General features: G+C 43.1%; 1 protein-coding gene across 9 annotated transcripts in view; it reads left to right on the top strand.

The window, feature by feature from the left end:
• robo1 (roundabout, axon guidance receptor, homolog 1 (Drosophila)) overlaps nucleotides 1–20,856 on the top strand; it is a 247,561-nt gene that overhangs the window by 58,451 nt on the left and 168,254 nt on the right. For 3 of the 9 annotated variants that reach the window (XM_086080348.1, XM_086080347.1, XM_086080346.1), the window contains exon 3: nucleotides 8,156–8,245. The exons of 2 other annotated variants lie outside the window; for them this stretch is intronic. In XM_086080348.1, the coding sequence (XP_085936474.1) occupies nucleotides 8,156–8,245 (90 nt within the window). Of the gene's footprint in view, nucleotides 1–6,777; nucleotides 6,918–8,155; nucleotides 8,246–14,701; nucleotides 14,872–16,485; nucleotides 16,752–18,967; nucleotides 19,237–20,856 lie in introns of those variants that run through there. 4 more of the 9 variants (XM_086080353.1, XM_086080354.1, XM_086080349.1 and 1 more) reach the window with 4 other exon arrangements.

The following is a 20,856-nucleotide window of genomic DNA, read 5'->3' as shown; positions in this document are numbered from 1 at the left end:
AAGTCCTTTGAAAGGAAAAAAAGGGGGGGGGGTGGGGGGGCGGCTTAACCTGTCAGCCACGGGAGACGCGCTCGTCGTCACGCTGTAAATCTCCAACCTGAAGAATTTTCTTCAACTTTGCCCGAAGCGACAGACGTTGAGCTTCTTTTTTTTTTTTTTTTCACTCTGCGACCTCATCGATTTCATCTTTGACGCCTCGTTTGTCTTTGGTTGAGGACGACGCCCGCCATCGCCCGCCACGCCAGAGGCAGCCCATGCGGTGGTCCCGGCTCGCATTCCTCGCCGCTGACTTCACGGCTCCTTTCTTGACCAAAAGACAAGAAAAGCCCTTTGGCTCTTCTTCGCGAGGGTTCGGAACGAGACTCGCGCTTTCCGCAACAAAAGCGACAGCAGTCACAATTTGACATGACATACAATTGATCTCAAAATCCATCAGATTTGCTACTACGTCATAAAGGATAATAAAATTCTTCGCCATATCCATAATTGATGCTGGTATTTTGACTCCTCCCCCCGAATTTCCTCGAGCACTTTAAAGTGTCTTAGCGCTGTGGAATATTGATCATGATGATAAAAGCTGTTGGTCTCGTGATGCTACATTTGATAACCGTGTTGCATGCTGGTACATCAGCACTTTACCGTCCTCGATGATGTTATTGATATTTAATGGCAGTATATTGATAACCTGAAATGAATTCATCAAGACAAATCCAATCCTTGAGAGTTTAGTAGTATTTGTCCCCAAAGTGGATGGCGAGCATTTTGACGAACATCGGTATCGGCCTTTTTTCTAAATCTGACGGCCGATAAAAGGTAAAGCTCAAACCATTTTCATCTCAGGGAACTATTGATTTAAATTCTCAGGTAACTTTTATGAGAGATGCTTCTGACTCGACATTAAAACAAGGAAATGTGTTTCCAGTTTCCATTTCACTTTTCAAGACGTGCTGATAACCCTGGGAGGTCCCTGAACATTTTTTTTATTTTAGAAATTTTAAATGGAGTATATTATCTAAGATTTAAAAAAAAAAAACTTCTACATTTGGAAAAGTCTGAAAAATTGTTCAACTCAACTTTAAGACGTTACAACAAAGTCAAGATTGGCATTTGTACTGAAAAGATTTTTTGCCAATAGTTTCCCCCCTTTTTACTGAAAATGAATATCAGCTTCAAATATCGGTTATCGGCCTCCTTGTCTACTAATAATCGGCATCGGTATCGGCCCTGAAAAAAACATATCGGTCTTTCTCCAATGTCGAGACATAAGATACGTGAAATTTGGTGCCAATGATGCATCTGAAAGACAAGTTGCTGTCTTTCGAAAGGTGCGCATGTGGGTGTGTCCACACGTCCCAGCCAGGTGTCCTCATTGTGAATCGTTTAATTACAGGGCTGAATGTTGCCCTTCGATGGGATTAGCAGCAGCAGCAGCCTGCAAACCCCGGAGGTGTTTTTTCATGTCCTCGTGAGTCAGACGTGCAAAACCGCGGTGCCGATAGATCTCGTCTCCCCGTGGACTGCAAGACGTTTCCAATGAAAGACAAGAAGTTTTGTATTTTGGGGAGGAAAGGAAAAAAACAAGGCAGTGATTGATTTCTTGCAGAGGATTTCAACACAAAACACATGCGAGTCGCGTTTGGACGGAGGCTCGTCTGGGCCTTATTAAAAAGTCGCATCGCTGCACTTTGTCATTATCGTCTTTTGAAAAAGCCTCCTCAGATGACTCCGAACTTGTTTTTTGCTCTTTATGGCGCTTCCCGGCCCGAATGCAAAAGTCATCATCAAATTCATATGCTTTTGGTTTTCCGGTGCCACGAACGAGGCTCTTGAGGGGAATTTAGTGCCCTGAAAGTCACATTTTCAATTCACTCGAAAACAGTTGGGTCAAAAGTGCTCTATTTGTGTCAATTTCACATAACTTTAACAATACACTTTTGTACAAACTAACAAAAAAGGGTCTTTTTGCATCAAAGAACCCATAAAGTTAGGTCGGGTTAATTTGGCCCAACTTTAGGTCAAAAACCAACACTTTGTATAAAACAACCCAGAAAGTTGGGTCAGATTGTTTACTTGGGTCAAAAATGGGGCCATTTTGTATAAAGCAACCCAGAAAATCGGGTCAATTTGACCCATAGTCCATTTTTGATCCGTAATTGGGTTCATTTTGACCCAATTGTTTTTTAGAGTGAATTCAATTCCATGTTTTATAGCGAAACAGAACACAGGGTTTTTGTTGTCATATTAGGGTTTCAAGCTTGGCTTAGGAATTTAAACTGAGGTCTAAAGCCTGGGTTAGGCAAACCTGGGCATGGTTTTCAAACAAGGATTGGTTGTTTCAAAGTAGAATTTCAAACCTGGGCTAGTTTTTCCAAACAAAAGTTTGGATTTCAAGCATGAGTTGGGCTTTCAAAGCGCGTCACCTTTCGAGGTTTCAAACAAGGGGCAAGAAGTTGTTGCAAGAAGTTCACATTTCTAAGCAGGGTTTCAAGCCTGGGTTCGAGATTATTCAGACAATATTTCGTGCTTCAAGCCTAGGTTTTGCTTTCAAATTGGGTTTTTCAAATGTCGGTTTAGAATTTCAGCATCCGGCAGTTGGGCCGTTGGCGTCGTTTTCACCTTTGACCTTTCGAGGAAAAAACGGCTGTTTATTTGTATTTGTTCCCAAAACAACGACATGATTGAAATGGTTTGATTCCCTTTGAATTAGCGTCGAAAGCAAACCGTGTGAAGTCGGTCAAAGGTGAAAGCTGTTTTTGTGGGACGTCTAATATTAATAACAGCAAATGAAATATTGAGCGTAATGAACACACAACGGCTGGCGGGTTCTCGACTGTCGTCTTGTTGATGTGAAAAGTCCAATTCATAATTGAAGCAAGAACAAAAAAAGCCAGAATTACATTTTTAATAAATGTTGGCGAGGAGCCTGCACGTTTTATGAATAAATTGTCTCAATGTAATATTTATTTGGCATGATATTACATTTGACTCTGATCCTGTTCCAGTTGATTTTCAGAACTATGAACAGACACACAATTTGAATGAGGAATATTTGCTCGGCACGCTTATTGTGAATTGGGTTGCAACTGTCGTGACGAGGGATGGTGGACCCAAATGCAGGGAAACAGGAAGCAGGTGCAATGCCTGCTGCTTTTTTTAACCATAGTGAGAAAGGTGAGCAGACAATCGGGACTGGACGGGACGGGACTCGACCGGGACGAGCGTGACATGACAGGACCTGATTTGCATTGATTTGCTCTGGATTGACTTGACTGGGCTGGGGATATGGCGTCTTGGCTGTGACGACTTGGTTGGCGGTGTGACGACTTGGCTGGCCGTGACGATGACGACTTGGTCAGCTGTGCGACGACCCGGCCACCCGTGTGACGACTTGGTCAGCTGTGACGATGGCGACTTGATTAGCTGTGTGATGACTTGGCTGGCTGTGACGAGGACGACTTGGTTAGCGGTGTGACGACCCGGCCACCCGTGTGACGACTTGGTCAGCTGTGACGATGACGGCTTGATTAGCTGTGTGACGACTTGGCTGGCCGTGACGATGACGACTTGATTAGTTGTGTGACGACTTGGCTGGCTGTGACGAGGACGACTTGGTTAGCTGCGCGACGACCCGGCCACCCGTGTGACGACTTGGTCAGCTGTGACGATGACGACTTGATTAGCTGTGTGACGACTTGGTTAGCTGTGACGATAAAGACTTGGTTAGCTGTGACATGAAGACTTGGTTGGCTGTGACGATGATGACTTGGTTAGCTGTGTGACGACCTGGCCACCCGTGTGACGACTTGGTCAGCTGTGACGATGACGACTTGATTAGCTGTGTGACGACTTGGTTAGCTGTGACGATAAAGACTTGGTTAGCTGTGACATGAAGACTTGGTTGGCTGTGACGATGATGACTTGGCGGTGGCAATGGCTACTTAGCTGTGATGAAGACGACTTGGCTGTGACGAAGACTTGATGCATGAATTTCCTCACATAATGTAGGCAACGCACCCACACCGACTGGACAAACACGACAGACTAAGGCCCCGTCCGGACGGAAGCAAAGCCGGCTCGGTTCCTCAAACAAATCTCGTCCACACGGAAGCATTTCAAGACTTGCGTGTGTCCAAAAGAAGACGCTGAGGACGTTTAACGGCTGTCATGTAGATGCCAAGTCTGGAGTGGCGCTGTAGCGCAGCCACGGGGAGTTAACGGAAAGCGTAGAAGAAGAATCAGCCAAGAAGACACACACTTTTGAGGATACATCGAAACTGGCTTTCGTGCGGCCTCAATACACCAACCACAGACAAAAACAACAAGAACACCCATAACAAACAAAAACCCAAACCCCACAGAACCGAAAGGTGGCATCGAGTTTGGTTTCAAAGCAGGGTTTGAAACAGAGGATGGGGTTTCAAATGAGGGTTCAAAAGTAGGGTTTCCATGAAGGCTCGGTGTGTTTTATTTTGGTTTCTAGCCAGGGAGAGGTTTTCAAATCCAGGATTGGGGCTTCAAAGTCAGGCTTTCATCCCGGTTTGATGCTTTAAATGAGGGTTTTAAGACGGCTTTGAAAGCGTGAGGGTTTCAATTTGGCATTTCAATGTTGGCAAATTTTGCACTGCATTCATTTATTTGTTGAGCACGTCGAGCAAAATCTGCTTATCTATCGCTTCAATCCACGGTCGTCTCCTCGACAACCGAGTGCGGGCATATTACAACAACAAAAAAGACAAGTAAGTGAGAGGGTGGTTTGGCATCAAGGATGAAGTCATGAAGACGTTGCGCTGCTCTTGATCTATTTTGGGTTGTGACAAGTGTGAACGCACGAAAGCCTGCTGGAGTCGCGCTCCAGCATCTCAGACATGTGCTGCTGCTTTTATCTCGTCTCGTCTGTTCCTTCGGCCACACTTTCACTCACTCGGTGCGTGTGTGTGTGCGCGCGCGCATGTGTGTGCGTGAGCGTGTGAATGTGCGCCTGGTGACAAGTCAAGCACAGCAGGAAGCCTTTACTTGCAGCCCGCCGGGTTCTTCGAGTGACTTTTGTCTGTTTTTCAAACCTTAAATCATAAAAAAAAAATTTTTTTTGTTTTGAATCACTTTTTTTTAATACTTAGCTTAAGGACGTTTGTCAAATCGCGATGAGCCATTTCTAAATTGTTTCACTTGCTAAAAAGTGAGTCGCGAGTAGAAATAAACACAAAGACAAAAATATATTTTGGGACTTTCTTTGAAGCTGCCAATGTGGGGAGTAAACATTTTGAACTGGCTCGTGCGTTTGAATGGATTTACATTAGGTGGCGTCAAAATGAGTGCGTTAATTTTGAGTTCATTCAAAGTTCCTTTAATGCCATTTTTTTTTTAAACGCATGATTAATGAGCGCCCCTTACTGTACTGGGGGAATTCCAGTTGCAACCCAACAGACACGTCCACGTCAAAATTGAGCAGTAATGAATTGAATAATAATGCATATATTTGTGGAGACTAAGGTCAAGTTGTATTTTACAATTTTAAAAATGTGCAAAATTTCACAAGTTACTTCATGTTAAAGGTTAGATAGCTCTTAATATGAAAAGAAAATGCACTGAGCTGTCACCAACGTCTTACAAATGCAATTATGCCATCTAGTGGCAGAAAGATGACCTCACCACAAATCAATATCACACTCGTTTTAAAATTACTATTTTTTACAATACAGTAGATCTTTTTAATTTGTACTCAATTTTATGAATTACTATGAAATTACTGTATCAATGACTAAAACATGCAGCCATATTTCTGAAATGACTCGTGAGTTAACTATTGGAGTATTGCGATTAATTACAATTAACTGACACCCCTAATTCAAATACATTTGAACGTACTCACAAATTTGCTCAAATATGCTCACAAATTCGTTCGAAAGTACTTTTAGGCTAAATGCTACAAAGATAGCATATTTCCCATAATGCCACGGGATATTACTTGCACAAGCGCGAGTGGGGAAAAAAAACTGCATTTAGCCCACATTATACCGAAAATTAAGTAAAAAATTGGGGCTGGGTATCGATTCAGATTTCCAAAATCGATTCGATCAGAAGGACCCGATTCGATTTGATTTCACGATTCACATTGATTTTCAATTCAGTTAAGGATTTCATGCAATACCTATTTTACTTTTATTTGGAAGACATTCTCAGAAGTACCAATGTTGCAAATAGTAGAAACTTATTTCTCTTGCGTGAAGCATCAGTAAAAATATGAATATTTACATTTATAATTGAATTAATGTATATATGTATATTTTATTGAACATGACCTTATCAAAACAATACATAATTATTGCAATCAATTAAAACTACAGCGCTATGTGAATAAAGTGGAAAAAACACTGGCAAATCACGACATTCACATTCTTGTGACGGTTTTTATGCTAAGTTTCCAATGGTTAATAAATAAAAAAACATCAAATTGACATAAGAGACACAGTCATAGTGCATAATTATGCATCCACATTTTGTTGTTTTTATGTCCAATTTCTGACCCTACTTCTTTTGGGGTGTAGTTGTGTTTAGTCGCTTTTTATTTCATTTAATGTACAGTTTAATTACTGCCGCATGTATGCACTCCGTTTAATAAGGTGGCGGTAATGCACAAAAAGCACCTGCCAACCGCGATAAGAAAGAAGAAGAAGTCATGCATTACCGCCAGTGGCCTTGTTTTTTTTTTTAATAGCCATAGGTATCTATGCTAAAGTAGGGGGCGCTAATGAACCAAAAGTATTTGACAACCATCAAATTGAAGTCGAAGAAGAAGTAAGTAGTCTTGCGTAAATTATAGTGTAGTATGACTTATTTACTATTTAGAGCAGCAAAATGCGCAGTAAACGATCAGGATTCTACTTTTGGCTCCAATGTGGCGCATCATTTTTGTTAAGGTAAGCCATTTAAAACTACTGCAAAAAGAAAAGCTTTTCCAAAGTGCATCTGTCTCAAAGTGCGTGTTTGCGCGTGCGCGTTTTTTTCGAGAGGGAGAACCGCGATGCGATCCAGCCCATTTTTAAAGTTCTATAGCAATCAGCAGCTCGGAGCAGCTCATGCTTGAGCTATTTCCTTTTCTTTGTAAGCACTGGGCTCCTTTTGGGCTACTCTGAATAACAGAAGGGCGCATTTGAACAACGCTCACACGAGGTTTTGAACAAGTACCTGCTTGCCTCGGGCCCATTAATTGACGGGGGAAAAGCCATATTAGAAGTATCTATACATGGTTTTATGAATCGATATTGTGCTATGAAAAGCAATATCAATTCCATATCGATATTTTAAACCCAGCCCTATGAAAAATGTTGTTTATTTGTGACCAATGGAGTCAAAAAGTAGTCAGCCGTAGGCATGGGCACGTGCGTGTGAAATGTATGTGTCACGTGATGATGCACACGTCACACTCGCCCTCACGATAACTGCCACCTTGCACAATAGAAATCAACAGAAGGAGAGTGAGTATCCGCCCTCAGTGGTCACACTCGGCCGATCTCAAGTGAAATTTGCCGTCTGGCCGCCTGCTGTCCGTCACAAGTCAAGCCCGACCTCATTGAGCAGACAAATACTGGGACAGATTGACACTCGCTGAGGTGCAAATGGAGGGAGGAGGAGGAGGGGGGGGGGGGGGCGTGGGGTCCCTGAAATGAACCCGTCTCGACCCACAAAAAGATTTAGCACGGCTGTGTGCAATTGGTCCCGCCCTCGCGCCGCCTGTCAGGGTGAAGATGACCCAAAAGTCTGATTAGCAATTAATGACGCATAATTGTATTTGCATCAAGACCCTTTTGTGTGTGTGTGTGTGTTGTCAATCATGTTGAGTGTCAGTCTGCCCCCCTCGGCCCCGATGTGTGGGGTGCAGCCACTTATTGATACACTGGACTGTTTTCACACTCACTCAGACGTCAAGCAGCGACAGGACGCGACGACAACCTCCTGCTGAGAATCTAAACGACTCACCGACATCATCACGACTCCGAATTAGATGTTTTTTTCTTGACGGTCGGGATGGATAATTGGCTGGGATGGAGCCTGTGTTTGCTCTGGGCCTGCATCGCGGGTGCGGCGGGCAGCGGGCACCCGGGTTCTCTTCAAGTGGCGTCCGGGTTCTCAGTCCCTGTGGTGTTATTGTTGACAGAGACGGGAGTGGCGCAGGACGGGGCGCGAGAGGGTCCGACGGCGGCTCCCACCACGGGACACGGCGACGACAACTCTTTGGGCTACACAGGTACCGGATGACATGCTTTGACGCCGTACTCGTCCTTGTTATTTATTTGTTGCTTATGTCAGTGTTGTACGGGTTTTGCCTTTCTACATTTCGACGAAGGGTCTTAAGGAAAAAATGTATATGATACTCATTTGTGCTGAGTACAAAATACTTCAGTCAAATGACTAAACTCGGCAGGGAAGTAGAGAATTGTTACGCTCTGAAAACAGTTTGGTCAAAATGAACACAAATTGGGTCAAAAAGAGACGGGCCCAACTTTTTGGGTTACTCTATTAACCCAAAAAGTTGGGTGAAATGAATAACCAGTAAAACAACCCAAACAAATTGGATTGCTTTGTGGGTTATTAATTTAATTTCACCCAACATTTTGGGCCAAATAGCTAAAAAGTTGGCTCGGCTAATTTTTGACTCAATCAAGTTGGGTTAAATTAACCCAAAAAGATGAGTCAAATAAATAACCCACAAAACAATCCCAAATCATTGGGTTGCCTTGTAGGTTATTCATTTAATTTAGCCCAAGTTTTTGGGTTAAATAATTCAAAGTTGGGTCGGTTAATTTTTTACACAATTCAATTGGGCTATTCAATGAATCCAAAAAGTTGGGTCCAATGAATAACCCACAAAACAAACCGAAAACTAGGTTACTTTGTAGGTTAATAATTTCATTTGACCCAACTTTTTGGATTAAATAACTCAAGATAGGTTGGCTCATTTTTTACCTAATTGAATTGGGTTATTTAATTAACCCCAAAAGTCGGTTCCAATGAATAACCCACAAGGCTATTAATTTAATTTGACACAACATTTTGGGTTAAATAACTCAAAATGCTGGCTAGGTTAATTTTGGACTCAATTCAGTTGGGTTATTATTAACCCAAACAGAGGAGTCAAATAAATAACCCACAAAACAACCCCAAATAATTGGGTTGCCTTGTGGGTTATTAATTTAGTTCAGCCCAAGTTCTTGGGTTAAATAACTCAAAGTTGGGTTGGTTGATTTTTGACCCAATTGAATTAGGTTATTTAATTAAACCCAAAAGTTGGTTCCAATGAATAACTGGGTTACTCTGTAGGTTATTAATTTAATTTGACCCAATTTTTTGGGTTGGCTCATTTTTTGGGTTATTTATGACCCAACTGTTTTCAGAGTGTCGGCATGTATGAAGATGCTAACTGCTAATACGCTAAAGCAAAGACTTTTCTTTAAATGATAGTTTCTCTGATAGTATTTAATGGCGCCACGAGTTCATTCCTAATCCGGCCATTTTTAATCCCATCAGCGCATGAGAATGAAGCCAATGGATGGCGGCCGCTCGGCGAGTCGGAAATGAGCCTGATGCGTCCTAATACCCCGCGAGCGCTCGCTTCAGGGAACGCCGACACAATCTGGACAGCTGTCGCTTCTAAGCAGCCGCCGGAGCGTAGCGCCGCTGACGGCCATTAGCGGGGACGTTGCGTGTCCGAGAGGTCGACTCGTCTCGTGTTTGATTGCGACTCCTCGCTGACCTTTGCTTGATATCAAAGTGAACGTGACGGCGCGTCGCAGGCCCGCTTAGTCTTGGTCGGCTCATTGGCTCGTGAACGTGGGAGGGGATTGAAAGCGAGGCTGCCGCTCATTCCGCTTGCGCTGAAGGCCAAGTGTTGTCCCGAATGGCGGAAATCCGCAAGGAACAGACCCAATAAGGTTTGTAATGCCTTGTAATGACCGGTGACGAGCAGTCGTAATAGTTTTGGACTATTTGGGCTTCCATACCGCATGCACGTGTACTGGAAATCTGCAAATCTGCGAATGGCGAAGCACAAATATGTGAGGATTTATCGTAAATGACAAACAGCTGGCACAGACCTGGGTCAGTATAGGGTTTCAAATGAGAGTTGGGGTTTCAAAGTAGGGTTTTAAGCCAAAGTCAGGATTTCAAACGAGCAATTCCAACCTGGGCTTGATTTCCAAACAAGGCTTTGCATTTCAAATACAGGTTTTAAGCTTAAACGAGGGTAAAGACTTCAAAGTTGTGTTTCAAGACAGTATTATGGTTTGGAATGAGGATTTCAAGGCTTGTGTTCATGATTCAAGGTACGTTAGTGTTTCGAATTGGGGTTTTCGAGGCGGGGGTCGGGGTTACAAGTTCAATTTCGGGTTTCAAGACAGGGTTGCGATTTCAAGATCGGTTTAGCTCGCTTTCAAGCCAGCGTTGAGGCTTCAATTTGAGGTTCCAAGCCTGCGTCGGGGTTTCAAACGAGCTTCAAGCCAGAGTTGCGGCTTTCAAGCGAGGATTAGGGTCAAGATCGAACGTTTAAAGGTAATGTTTCAAGACTGAAGTTTCTAGTAAGATAGATATATACTTTAATAATCCCAATGGGAAATTGAATTATCCAGCTGCTCTCGGTGACGCACACTACGCTCATAAAAAAATAAAATGACAAACAATAAATAGCTAAAAAGACGGCACAGTGGCCCCCCACCCCCACCTCGCCTCTGTGTCATGTTGTACGGTCTTATGGCCCTGCAACATCTTTGGGCCTTGCAGTTCAGCGAGTTGACCTTTTCACTGGAACCGCTCCTCGGTCCCACCACCAGCTTTTTTGCGTGGGCGGCTGCTGTTATCCATGACGGAGAGCCGTTTGAATAGTGCTCTCCTGTCTGCCGCCGATGCCGCAGGTTCGAGTCCGGCTTGACATCAGTGTCGGACGAGGTCTTCCTGATCACTTTCTCCGGTCTCTTGAGTGTCCTTCAGTTTGGCGCCCCCCCCACCCCCCCCTTCAGACGAAGGTTGGAGTTTCAAACAAGTGTTAAGAGTTCCGAATGGTTTTGTAAGGTGAGCCTGAATTTGGCAACGCTTTGAAAGCTTTCGCGGCTCCCTCCAAATTGTTTTGCGGCCAATCCCATCCATAATCAATGAGAGCCACAAGCTAACACACACGCGGCGCGCAGCTTTGTTCCTTTTTGTCGACATGAGAGGCTGAGCGCGACTTCACAGGGAATATTTACAACTGCGGAGCACAAAAAGGGCACGTCGAAAACAGATAGACGGGGTTTTTTTTTTTTTGTCAGAATGCGAGCATCACGGAGGGTGCGGATGATCAATGAACGGAGAAAGAAAGCTGACATGTTGTCGGGGAAGTAACAACATCCATGTGCAGTCGAAGGAAAGTTTAGGGAGATACTGGGCTTGCTGCATTTGCACTGTTCGGGTTTTCAAAGTAAGGTTTAAAGCTGAAATTAAGTTAGGGTTTAAAGCCGGGTTAGGATTTCAAACCAAGGGTCTGGATTTACGGCTGCAAACCTATTTGAAGGTTTCAAGTCCGGGTTTTAGAGAATTGTTACGGGTTTCAAGCCAGGGTTAAGGTTTTAAGGCGATGGTTCGATTGGTTTCAAACTCTCTATGCTGCCCATCTCCACAACATTGACGCCATATCTTCGTGGCAAGCTTCCCGCGGCCTCGTTCAGCAGAGCTCGTTGTCTGCCATGGCAACCGCACTCAAGCTAACCCTGACGGGACAACGGGGATTTTTGTTCCCCTTCCAATCTCCCCCCCCCCCCATTCATGCGGGTTACTTTAGTTTTGGGAAAGGGCCCGATGAGCCGCGCGGGCTCTGCGGTGTGAAGACGGGGACGGAATGGACGTGTGTCCGTTTGAAACGGTCTCCTCCTTGTGAAAGGTACAATTTATCGAGGGAATCTTAAATAGCTTTGTTTTATCTCGTTTGCTTTGTTGACGTGTCCAGTCATGAAAGCCTGAAGTAGGGTTTCAAAAAAAAAAAATACACGACACATATATCGTGTTTTACAACGTTTTACAATTTCATACGTCCCAGTGGATGAAATAGTGAAGCAGAGCGTGTGGTAATTTATTGGTTTTTTTTTGCAAGCCAAGGTTTAGCGTTTCAACTATGGAATGTTCTCCCCGCTGAACTTAAATGGGAGACAAATACGAGCGTCTTCAACAAAAAACTCAAGAGTGGCTGAAGTCGGGCCAAAACTGCTCTCATTAAATGAGAGAGATCAGTTAGCGCTGTCGACGGTACGGGAAATGTACTCGTGTAATCATTTTTGTATATTGTTGGAAATGGATTTGTGATTGTGGCTTCAAACGAAGGTTTTAGGTCTGGCGAAAGGTTTCACACGAGGTTGAGTGTTGCAAATTAGTTTGGAGTTTGGATTGTGTTTTGAAGTGAGGGTTTAAAATCGGGTTTGAAGCGTGAAATACGGTTTCAAACAAAAGGTTGTATTTAATGAGGGTTTCAGTCAAGAGTGTCGAGTCTCGGTGAATTCAGGTTTCAAGTCTTGTATTGGGTTTGAAGCAAGTGGTAGGGTTTTTTGTGACTGTGAATGTCATCGGATGTCGGTAAGAGGCAGTAAATGGAGGGGGGGGGGGGGGTTGGTGTTTCGTGGTCGTAAATCTGAGCAGCACCTGCTCCCCCGACTGGTCGCGTGGTGTGAGGTCAGCACCAGCCGATATCCCATCGCTCATATTTATTACGCTCATCGCAGCGCCAGTTTGTTTTGGCAGCTGTGCAGAAAAAAAGAAAGCAAGAAAGCGTTTTATTTTTCATGTTGGGGGGGGGGGGGTTTGGTTCAGTCTCGTTGGTCCCGTTCAAGGCGTTGACGACAAGAGGATTAAAACTCTTGTAGTGTTTTCTGGGACGTTTGCTTTCAGATGGAACTCCCCGTTAGCAGACCTCAGGCAAATGTGCTGTCAGTCGAGCTTTACACGGCGGTAAAGTTTCAGTTTGAAAGTTTCCATTGTTATAAGGTTGTCATCGCAACCCCTGGATGAACTCCTTTTACGGGTCTTTAAACTTGCTCGACGAGCCATTTGAGAAAACTTGACACACGAGAGTTCTGTTAAGCCCGTATCCCACTGAGGGATGAACGTTTGCGATGCTAGCGATTGTTGGGTTCACTCAAGGTCACTCACAATGTTTCCTAAACGTTCTCTAACATTCTTTAAACAGTTTTAATTGTTTTCTAAACAGTCTTAAAGCCGTATCCCACTGAGGGATGAACGTTTGCGATGCTAGCGATTGTTGGGTTCACTCAAGGTCACTCACAATGTTTCCTAAACGTTCTCTAACATTCTTTAAACAGTTTTAATTGTTTTCTAAACAGTCTTAAAGCCGTATCCCACTGAGGGATGAACGTTTGCGATGCTAGCGATTGTTGGGTTCACTCAAGGTCACTCACAATGTTTCCTAAACGTTCTCTAACATTCTTTAAACAGTTTTAATTGTTTTCTAAACAGTCTTAAAGCCGTATCCCACTGAGGGATGAACGTTTGCGATGCTAGCGATTGTTGGGTTCACTCAAGGTCACTCACAACGTTTCCTAAACGTTCTCTAACATTCTTTAAACAGTTTTAATTGTTTTCTAAACAGTCTTAAAGCCGTATCCCACTGAGGGATGAACGTTTGCGATGCTAGCGATTGTTGACTTCACGTCAGGGTTCACTCAAGGTCACTCACAACGTTTCCTAAACATTCTCTAACATTCTTTAAACAATTTTAATTGTTTTCTAAACAGTCTTAAAGCCGTATCCCACTGAGGGATGAACGTTTGCGATGCTAGCGATTGTTGATTTCACATCAGGGTTCACTCAAGGTCACTCACAACGTTTCCTAAACATTCTCTAACATTCTTTAAACAATTTTAATTGTTTTCTAAACAGTCTTAAAGCCGTATCCCACTGAGGGATGAACGTTTGCGATGCTAGCGATTGTTGACTTCACGTCAGGGTTCACTCAAGGTCACTCACAACGTTTCCTAAACGTTCTCTAACATTCTTTAAACAGTTTTAATTGTTTTCTAAACAGTCTTAAAGCCGTATCCCACTGAGGGATGAACGTTTGCGATGCTAGCAAATGTTGATTTCACGTCAGGGTGCGTTCAAGATTGTAGCGCTTCCTGACGTTCTTAAAACCGTCTTAATGGTTCTCTTATTGGTCTTTATTGTTGCAAGGAAATTTTGAACATGTTGGAAATTTCCTTGCAACATTAAAAAACATTAAGATTGTTTACGATCCATTTAGCATAACATCAACATTTTCTTCACTACACATTCTCATTATTATTAATTCATTCTAAACGCCGTTTACAAGTTCCACATTACGTACAGTATATGTAACGATCACCAAGCGGCCGTCGGGGCACATTTGCAATGTGATGTTTTTCCTTCGGGTGCTTCTTGGAAGCTCCCCGGACGTGCAATCAGAGATGATTTGTTGCCTCTTTTAGCAACGGCCCTCACCGACAGAAATACAATCTACCTTTTGCCAAGGTCGTCTGCCGTCTCCTCCCCACCTCTAATTAATGTCCGCCTCGCCCGCCTTCACTCCTTGCGTTGCGTCCATACCAGACTGACGTGCAAAGGGGGAGGCGGCGTCAAGGCCACGCGTATAAATCAGACAACGTTCCGACGACAGGAAGTTGTAAAGGGAAACACCTTTGTTTGTTGACAGAGATGGAATCCATCTTGCAAGGGATGAGGACGCGCTGATGGGGAGGAGGGCGTGTTGCTGGGTGAATCCGGAACCCGTTTCACTTGACAGCATGACATTTGGTCATCAGAAACGTTTGAAGTACGAATGCCCGAAATGACACACGACCGACAGATTGGCAATGTTTAATCGTAAGGAATTTGATTTTTTTTCATTGCATGTGGAAAGAACAACAACATTTGTGGAAACATTATTAACAGTAGTAGCAATAATTTAAAATTATTATTAGTTTCATGGCAAAGTTGTTTGTGTTTGGTGAAAACTTCAACTTTGTATCATCTGTCCTTGAGAAGCCATCTTTTTTTCTTTTTAATGTCCAGAAAGCAGCAAAGACAAATTTGTTGTCTTTGGGATTTGGCAGCGAGCGTCCGATCACCCAAGCTGCTTTCAACAGATAAACAGCAAGACAAAAGAACTCTGTGTGATTGAGTTCTTTCATTCTTCATTTTGAACATTTTTGCAGGTAAATCAGTGGGAGGCTGTCGGGCATTTCTGTCCTGATTCAGTTTGGCTGCCACCCAAAAATGCCCTCAGAAATAAATATGCCTTCACGCAAACTGCTGTGAGTGAAGCTTTTAAAATCAAATGTGATGCAAGGTTTGGAATTCCAGGCAAACATTTGAGATTTTTTTTTTTTTAATTTGTATTTAATGGACTTTTGATGACTTTCATTACAGAAGGCGAGCCTCAACAAGAGATGTTAAGAGAGGAAGGCCCAGTTTGCCTTTGAAGGACTCCGAGAAATAAACCAAATGATGGGATTCATTACAGGTCACTAACTAAAATGGCCACTTCATAACAAAATGGTGTCATTTCGTCAACTTGACATTAATTTGAGGGGACGTTTTATGAGGGCCTCCCAGATATCATTTTCAGGATATTAATGAATCAACATGCAAATATAAGTTCCAAAACTTAATAAAGTATTTTCATTTTTAAGCCAGATTGTATTTTACGTACTGTACAGTAAACGCACGCAAGTAATTGATACCCCGCCCCCAAAAAGTTTCTACTGTGCTATAATTACATTGCCTATGGATGCCACAAAATGGCGACAAATAATGACTTTTGTCTAAATGAAGTTCCTCAACTCACTTCAGCATCTAGATGGCGTCAAAGCGATACTTTTACTGCAACGGAGGATGAAAAGTCAGAAAAATTGGTGAAATATTTTTGGGGGTTGACTCGATAGTGCGTCGCAAATTAACACAACAGTAACGAAAGTCTTGAAGCATCTATTTGACGCAAATGACAAAAACGGGATTATTCCTGCTTGAACTTTTATGTTTCCTCGCCGCAGTAAATGTCTTCATTTTCTCTTTGTGTCTAAACAGCAGCATCTTTGTTTTATTGACCTCATCCGGTTTGGAGTTTGAGCGAGAAGGGAATGAAAGCCATTAAATCGTCTTAGCCAGTAAGGGAATGCAGACTCCTTTTTTTCCTTCACCTCTCTTTGCCAAAGGGGGGGGCTTGGGTTTTGTGCCGGGGTCCGACGCGTGTGAATGGCAGCTCGGCGTGGAAGAAAACAGGATCCCCCGCATAGAAACATCCTAAGAAAAGAAGAAAAATACATGAATAAAAGGAGTGTTACGGCACATGAAAAGGCCTCATTGAGGAATGGGATGGTAAGATTTAAATGGGGGGGGGGGCGTGGGGGGGGGGGGTGGCTACCATTGAATATTGTATTAAGGGACGCTCTCATTAAGATGCCGGCATACTTTGAGGGAAAACATTGTCAGTCCAGGCCACAAGGGGGTTTGTGTATTTGTCAGTGCGGCAGCATGAACGGCAGGCAGCGGGAAGGTTCCGGAATCGGGTTCTTATCTGCTGAAACGGATGATCGCTATGCAGATTTCAGTCTTGCTGTTAGCCACGCTGGTCACTCTGGGGGTCCCCAGAGAAGACCACCGCAGGGGTCTTCATCGCTTCTCCGCTTTACACAAGTGCAAACGGCTACCCGGAAACTTTTCCTCCCGGCGTTCCAATGGGAAGGCGCCCGCATGTCCTCGCAGTAAGTGGAAAGTGAGACTTTTTATTTGACGCGCCTTGGTTGGACGTCAAGGATGTCGCAATGTTCTTTTTGCAAACGAACGACTTTGACGACAATTTGACTTTTTTTCCCACTTTGTTGTGCTCTGATCAAGGGAATCGGGTGTTAACTCAAGAGAGGACGGTTACTCGCTGTATATGCTAATTAGCATAGGCGTGATGCAACATGGCTGCTTGTTGCCTTTGATGCATTCGTTTTAATGTCTCTTTCTTACTATGTAGCTGTAGCTGAAATATACTCAAAAATATTAACGCAGTACTTTTGTTTTTGCTCCCATTTTCTATGGGATGAACTCAAACATCTAAAACTTTATCCACTTACACAATATCGCCATTTCGCTCAAATATTGTTCACAAAGCAGTCTAAATCTGTGATAGTGAGCACTTCTCCTTTGCCGAGATAATCCATCCCACCTCACAGGTGTGCCATATCAAGATGCTGATTAGTGCACAGGTGTGCCTTAGACTGTCCACAATAAAAGGCCAGTCACTGGTTTTCCGAGTCCCCAAACATGCTTGTACTCTTCAAGCTTGGAGGCTTTGTGAGATCAGTTCAAGTAAGCACCGCTAGAGGTCGCTGCGTGGTAACAAATGTGCAGCTGGCAACTTGAGAGCAGCTCATTGCTCCTCCTGGGAGACACAAAGTCAGAGAAAGAGAGAGAGAGAGAAAAAAAGAGGCTTTCAGCTATTCTGTTTCATGCCACTCATAACTTTCCTCCCCTTTCACGCCTATATCATCTTTTAATGCATCACTGTGAATTATTCACGAGCTGCAGGAGGCGGCTTGGTTTTAAGCTTTTGCTTCATCAAAAAGGGCAAAGATATAACAGACTGGAGGCTAGGCTGCTAACGGTGCTCATACGTAACTATGAGGAAAAGTCACATCGTGTTTAATCAAGGTGTTAATCCTCAACCCACATTTGGTCTAACGTTTAGAGTAGGAAACATTGTGGTTCAGAAAAATCACTTCATTGGATTTTGAATAGTAACATTGAATTATCCTTGATATTGCAGTGCTCAGCCTGTGTTCACCAGAGCTGCCAATCAAAAGATCAATATGCGTATCTATCTATCTATCTATCTATCTATCTATCTATCTATCTATCTAGTCAGCTAACTTGCTACCCCATGAGCTAGCTAAACGGGTAACTAAGGTATCTATTAACATAGCATGCTAACATCTTAAGCACACAAAATCTTATCATATATATAATAATCTATACATATTGTCATTTGTATGCTTGATTTTATTGGTACAATAATGTACCGGTATTTATTTTGGGTAGTACAGTAGGCTACAACGTATTCGGTTTTGTTCTGGTGAGCAGTTAAGTGTTTTTCATTTTACTGCTTGAATAGGCTTTTTTTTTCTTCCTATGTTCAATAAATTTGTTATTTGATGCTACATGAGTGCCTTGTGGAGAAAAAACTAAACAAAACAAACTTAGTGGAAATTAACCTTACAGGTGAAAACTTTAAAAAAAAAAAATGGTGCTGCTGAAGTATTACTGGAAATATTAAAACCCTCGGAGACGAAACGTTGTGCGTTGGGCTCATTATATAAGAAGTGAAGCGTTTCAATAACAACAGCTTATCGTTTCGTCCCAGTGGCACCGCCATTTTGGGAAAACCGCATCCACATTTTTTTTTTTTTTTTTTTAAATCATCATGATACTAAGTAACTTTGGTGTGCGCGCGCGTGTGCGTATGCAGACAGGAAGTGGTTAAATTTCCACACTGGGAAACATCTCATTGAAGCATGAGGAGGAGGAGGAGGAGGGTAGAAGAAGAAGAAGAAGAGTGTGCGCGTACGTGTGCGTGTGTTTTCGTGTGTGTGTGTTCATGGCAGCAGACGAAGCCATTCCTGCTTTTCCCCCTGAATAGTAAAGCAGCGATCCCGGCTTACGTCGCTGCCGCTGCTCTGCTTCCAAGCCTCGGGGTGTTAAAAAAAAAAAAAAGGAAAGAAAGAAAAGGTGGGATGGAAAAGTTACGGTGACTGCGTTGGATTTTCTTTTGCGTTGTCGGTGGAGACGCGGACGGGACGAGACGGGACGGGACGGGACGGCGGTGCCTGCTAAAGTTGCCCCAACTCCGGTGACACAACATCGGACTGGAATAATGTGATTTGCGAGGAAGGAAGTTTTCGCGTTGTTCTGTCTTTCTTTGAGACCCCCCCCCCCCCCCCCCCCCCAAATTTTCTTCCAAATGGTTTGAATGAAGAGTTGGACTCGCATGCGGCAGCGACCTCGGGATGCTTCTTCACGCTGGACACTTTTTTGCTTTAACTCCACACGTTTGTCGGCAAGAGGACACGCATTGACGTCCATTCAGTCCCCCTTTTGGAATTAATTCGGATTACTTGTGCAAAGCGCGAGAGAGGCGTTGAATGATGTCCCCAACTTCGACCGGATTTGTATTGCTGTTAGGAATTGTCCATGTGTGCTCAGGTGAGTGGGAAGGAAATCATGCAAATGCGTTTCATGCTTATTGTTTGGTGTGCTCGATATCACCTTGTGTCGTCAGCAGTCGTTGGCTTCATGCATGCAAAACAGAAGTGAAGCGCACCAGCAGTTGTTTCAAAAAAAAAAAAATGAGACCAACTCATATGGAATGAAGTGCAGATCATTTCATTTGCAGCTTGTTTTATGTTTATTATTTTTTTAATTTGGGAAAATCCTAACATAACTTGACCGGTTTTGAGGGGCTCGAGGGTCAGAAGTGAGTCACCATGACAACCCTAATGAGCACAAGCAGTATAGAAAATGGATGGATGGGGAAAAAATAGGAAATGAAGCACATGATTACTTACAGATTAAAGTGTAATAAAAAAAAAAAAAGGCAATTAATTCATACATTCATTGAAATTTAGTCCACATTAAAGCACTTCAGAAGCGAGACACTCTTAATGACAAGCAGTCTAATATGGTACTTAAAAAAAATTGTGCTGGATAATTACATTCAAATGAATTTGTAACGAAGACAAAATAGGAAACAAAAGCACTTTATTACCGTATTGAGTTATAGGATAGTTACAAAACCAAAAATGATGTTCAACAAATCCTCATTTTTGTTTAAAAATAATAAAACATGCTTATGTTAAGTGAATATTTGTATTGCTATTTTCACACTTACTGTTTCACGAACAACATAAGAATTAAAGATAATTATTATTTTTGATTGTACCGCTAAATACGTTATTTGTGTTTTTGAACTGAAATGTTTTAGTGAATTTTGAGAAGTGTTGAAAATGGTAACAACATCACAAGCTCACAGAAATTGAAGTAGTCAACATTAAAGCACTGCTAGTTAATATTAGAAGCCACTTTTGCAGTTGCTTGAGCAGACAGTTGTAACGCTTTTGAAGAATTTTGCGCTTAATTGTGGCGAGGACACCGAAGCCCGTTTGTTGGCATGCCACCATCCTTCACGGATGAGCCCCCCCCCCCCCCCACACCGTCCCTCCATGTTTTTTTTTGCTGAGCTCAGTGTTTTATTTCCTCTTTCGCTGTATCGAGTAACACGGTTCTTAATCCAGACGTTGTATTTCCTCTCTGACCTGTTTATAATAGGAAAAGTGCAGGCTGTACCACAACTTTGTGGGAGGGGGGGGGGGGGGCGCTTTGGTCTCTGGTATGTTGTCCTCCCGCGCCGTCTTATTATCTTTTTCCTCTTTATGGATCTTGTGGACCATGATATCCAAGCTTTTCCAGGTCACTTGCTTCCCGACTTCTGGGCCGCCATCCCATTAAAAGACATTAGTGCAAGTGTGTCCTCAGAAGGTTTTTTAAAAATTATTTGTTATTGTCGTATCTTGTCCTGAGGCTTTGTCAGTACCCAGATTGGATTCTCCCATTAAAACGCTGTCGGCCCTCCCACAAGTCCTTGTTTCAGGTCATTGCGACGATAGGCAGTTGTCGATGCAGGGAAAATGTTAGCGCCACCTAAACAGGAAGTCGGGTCAGTGGTCGGCAGTGACTAAACGGTGCCGCGTCCTGTTTGGGAGTGTGAGAAAGTGCATAAAGATGGAGAAGCCAAAGTGGATTAGACGCACAAGTTCCATTGGATGA

Source organism: Leptonotus elevatus, chromosome 7, assembly GCF_054856555.1.
Source record: "Leptonotus elevatus isolate MCC_2025b chromosome 7, RoL_Lele_1.0, whole genome shotgun sequence".
NCBI lineage: Eukaryota > Metazoa > Chordata > Actinopteri > Syngnathiformes > Syngnathidae > Leptonotus > Leptonotus elevatus.
Note: the sequence above shows the minus strand (reverse complement) of the source record. Positions and strands in the feature narration are given on the sequence as shown.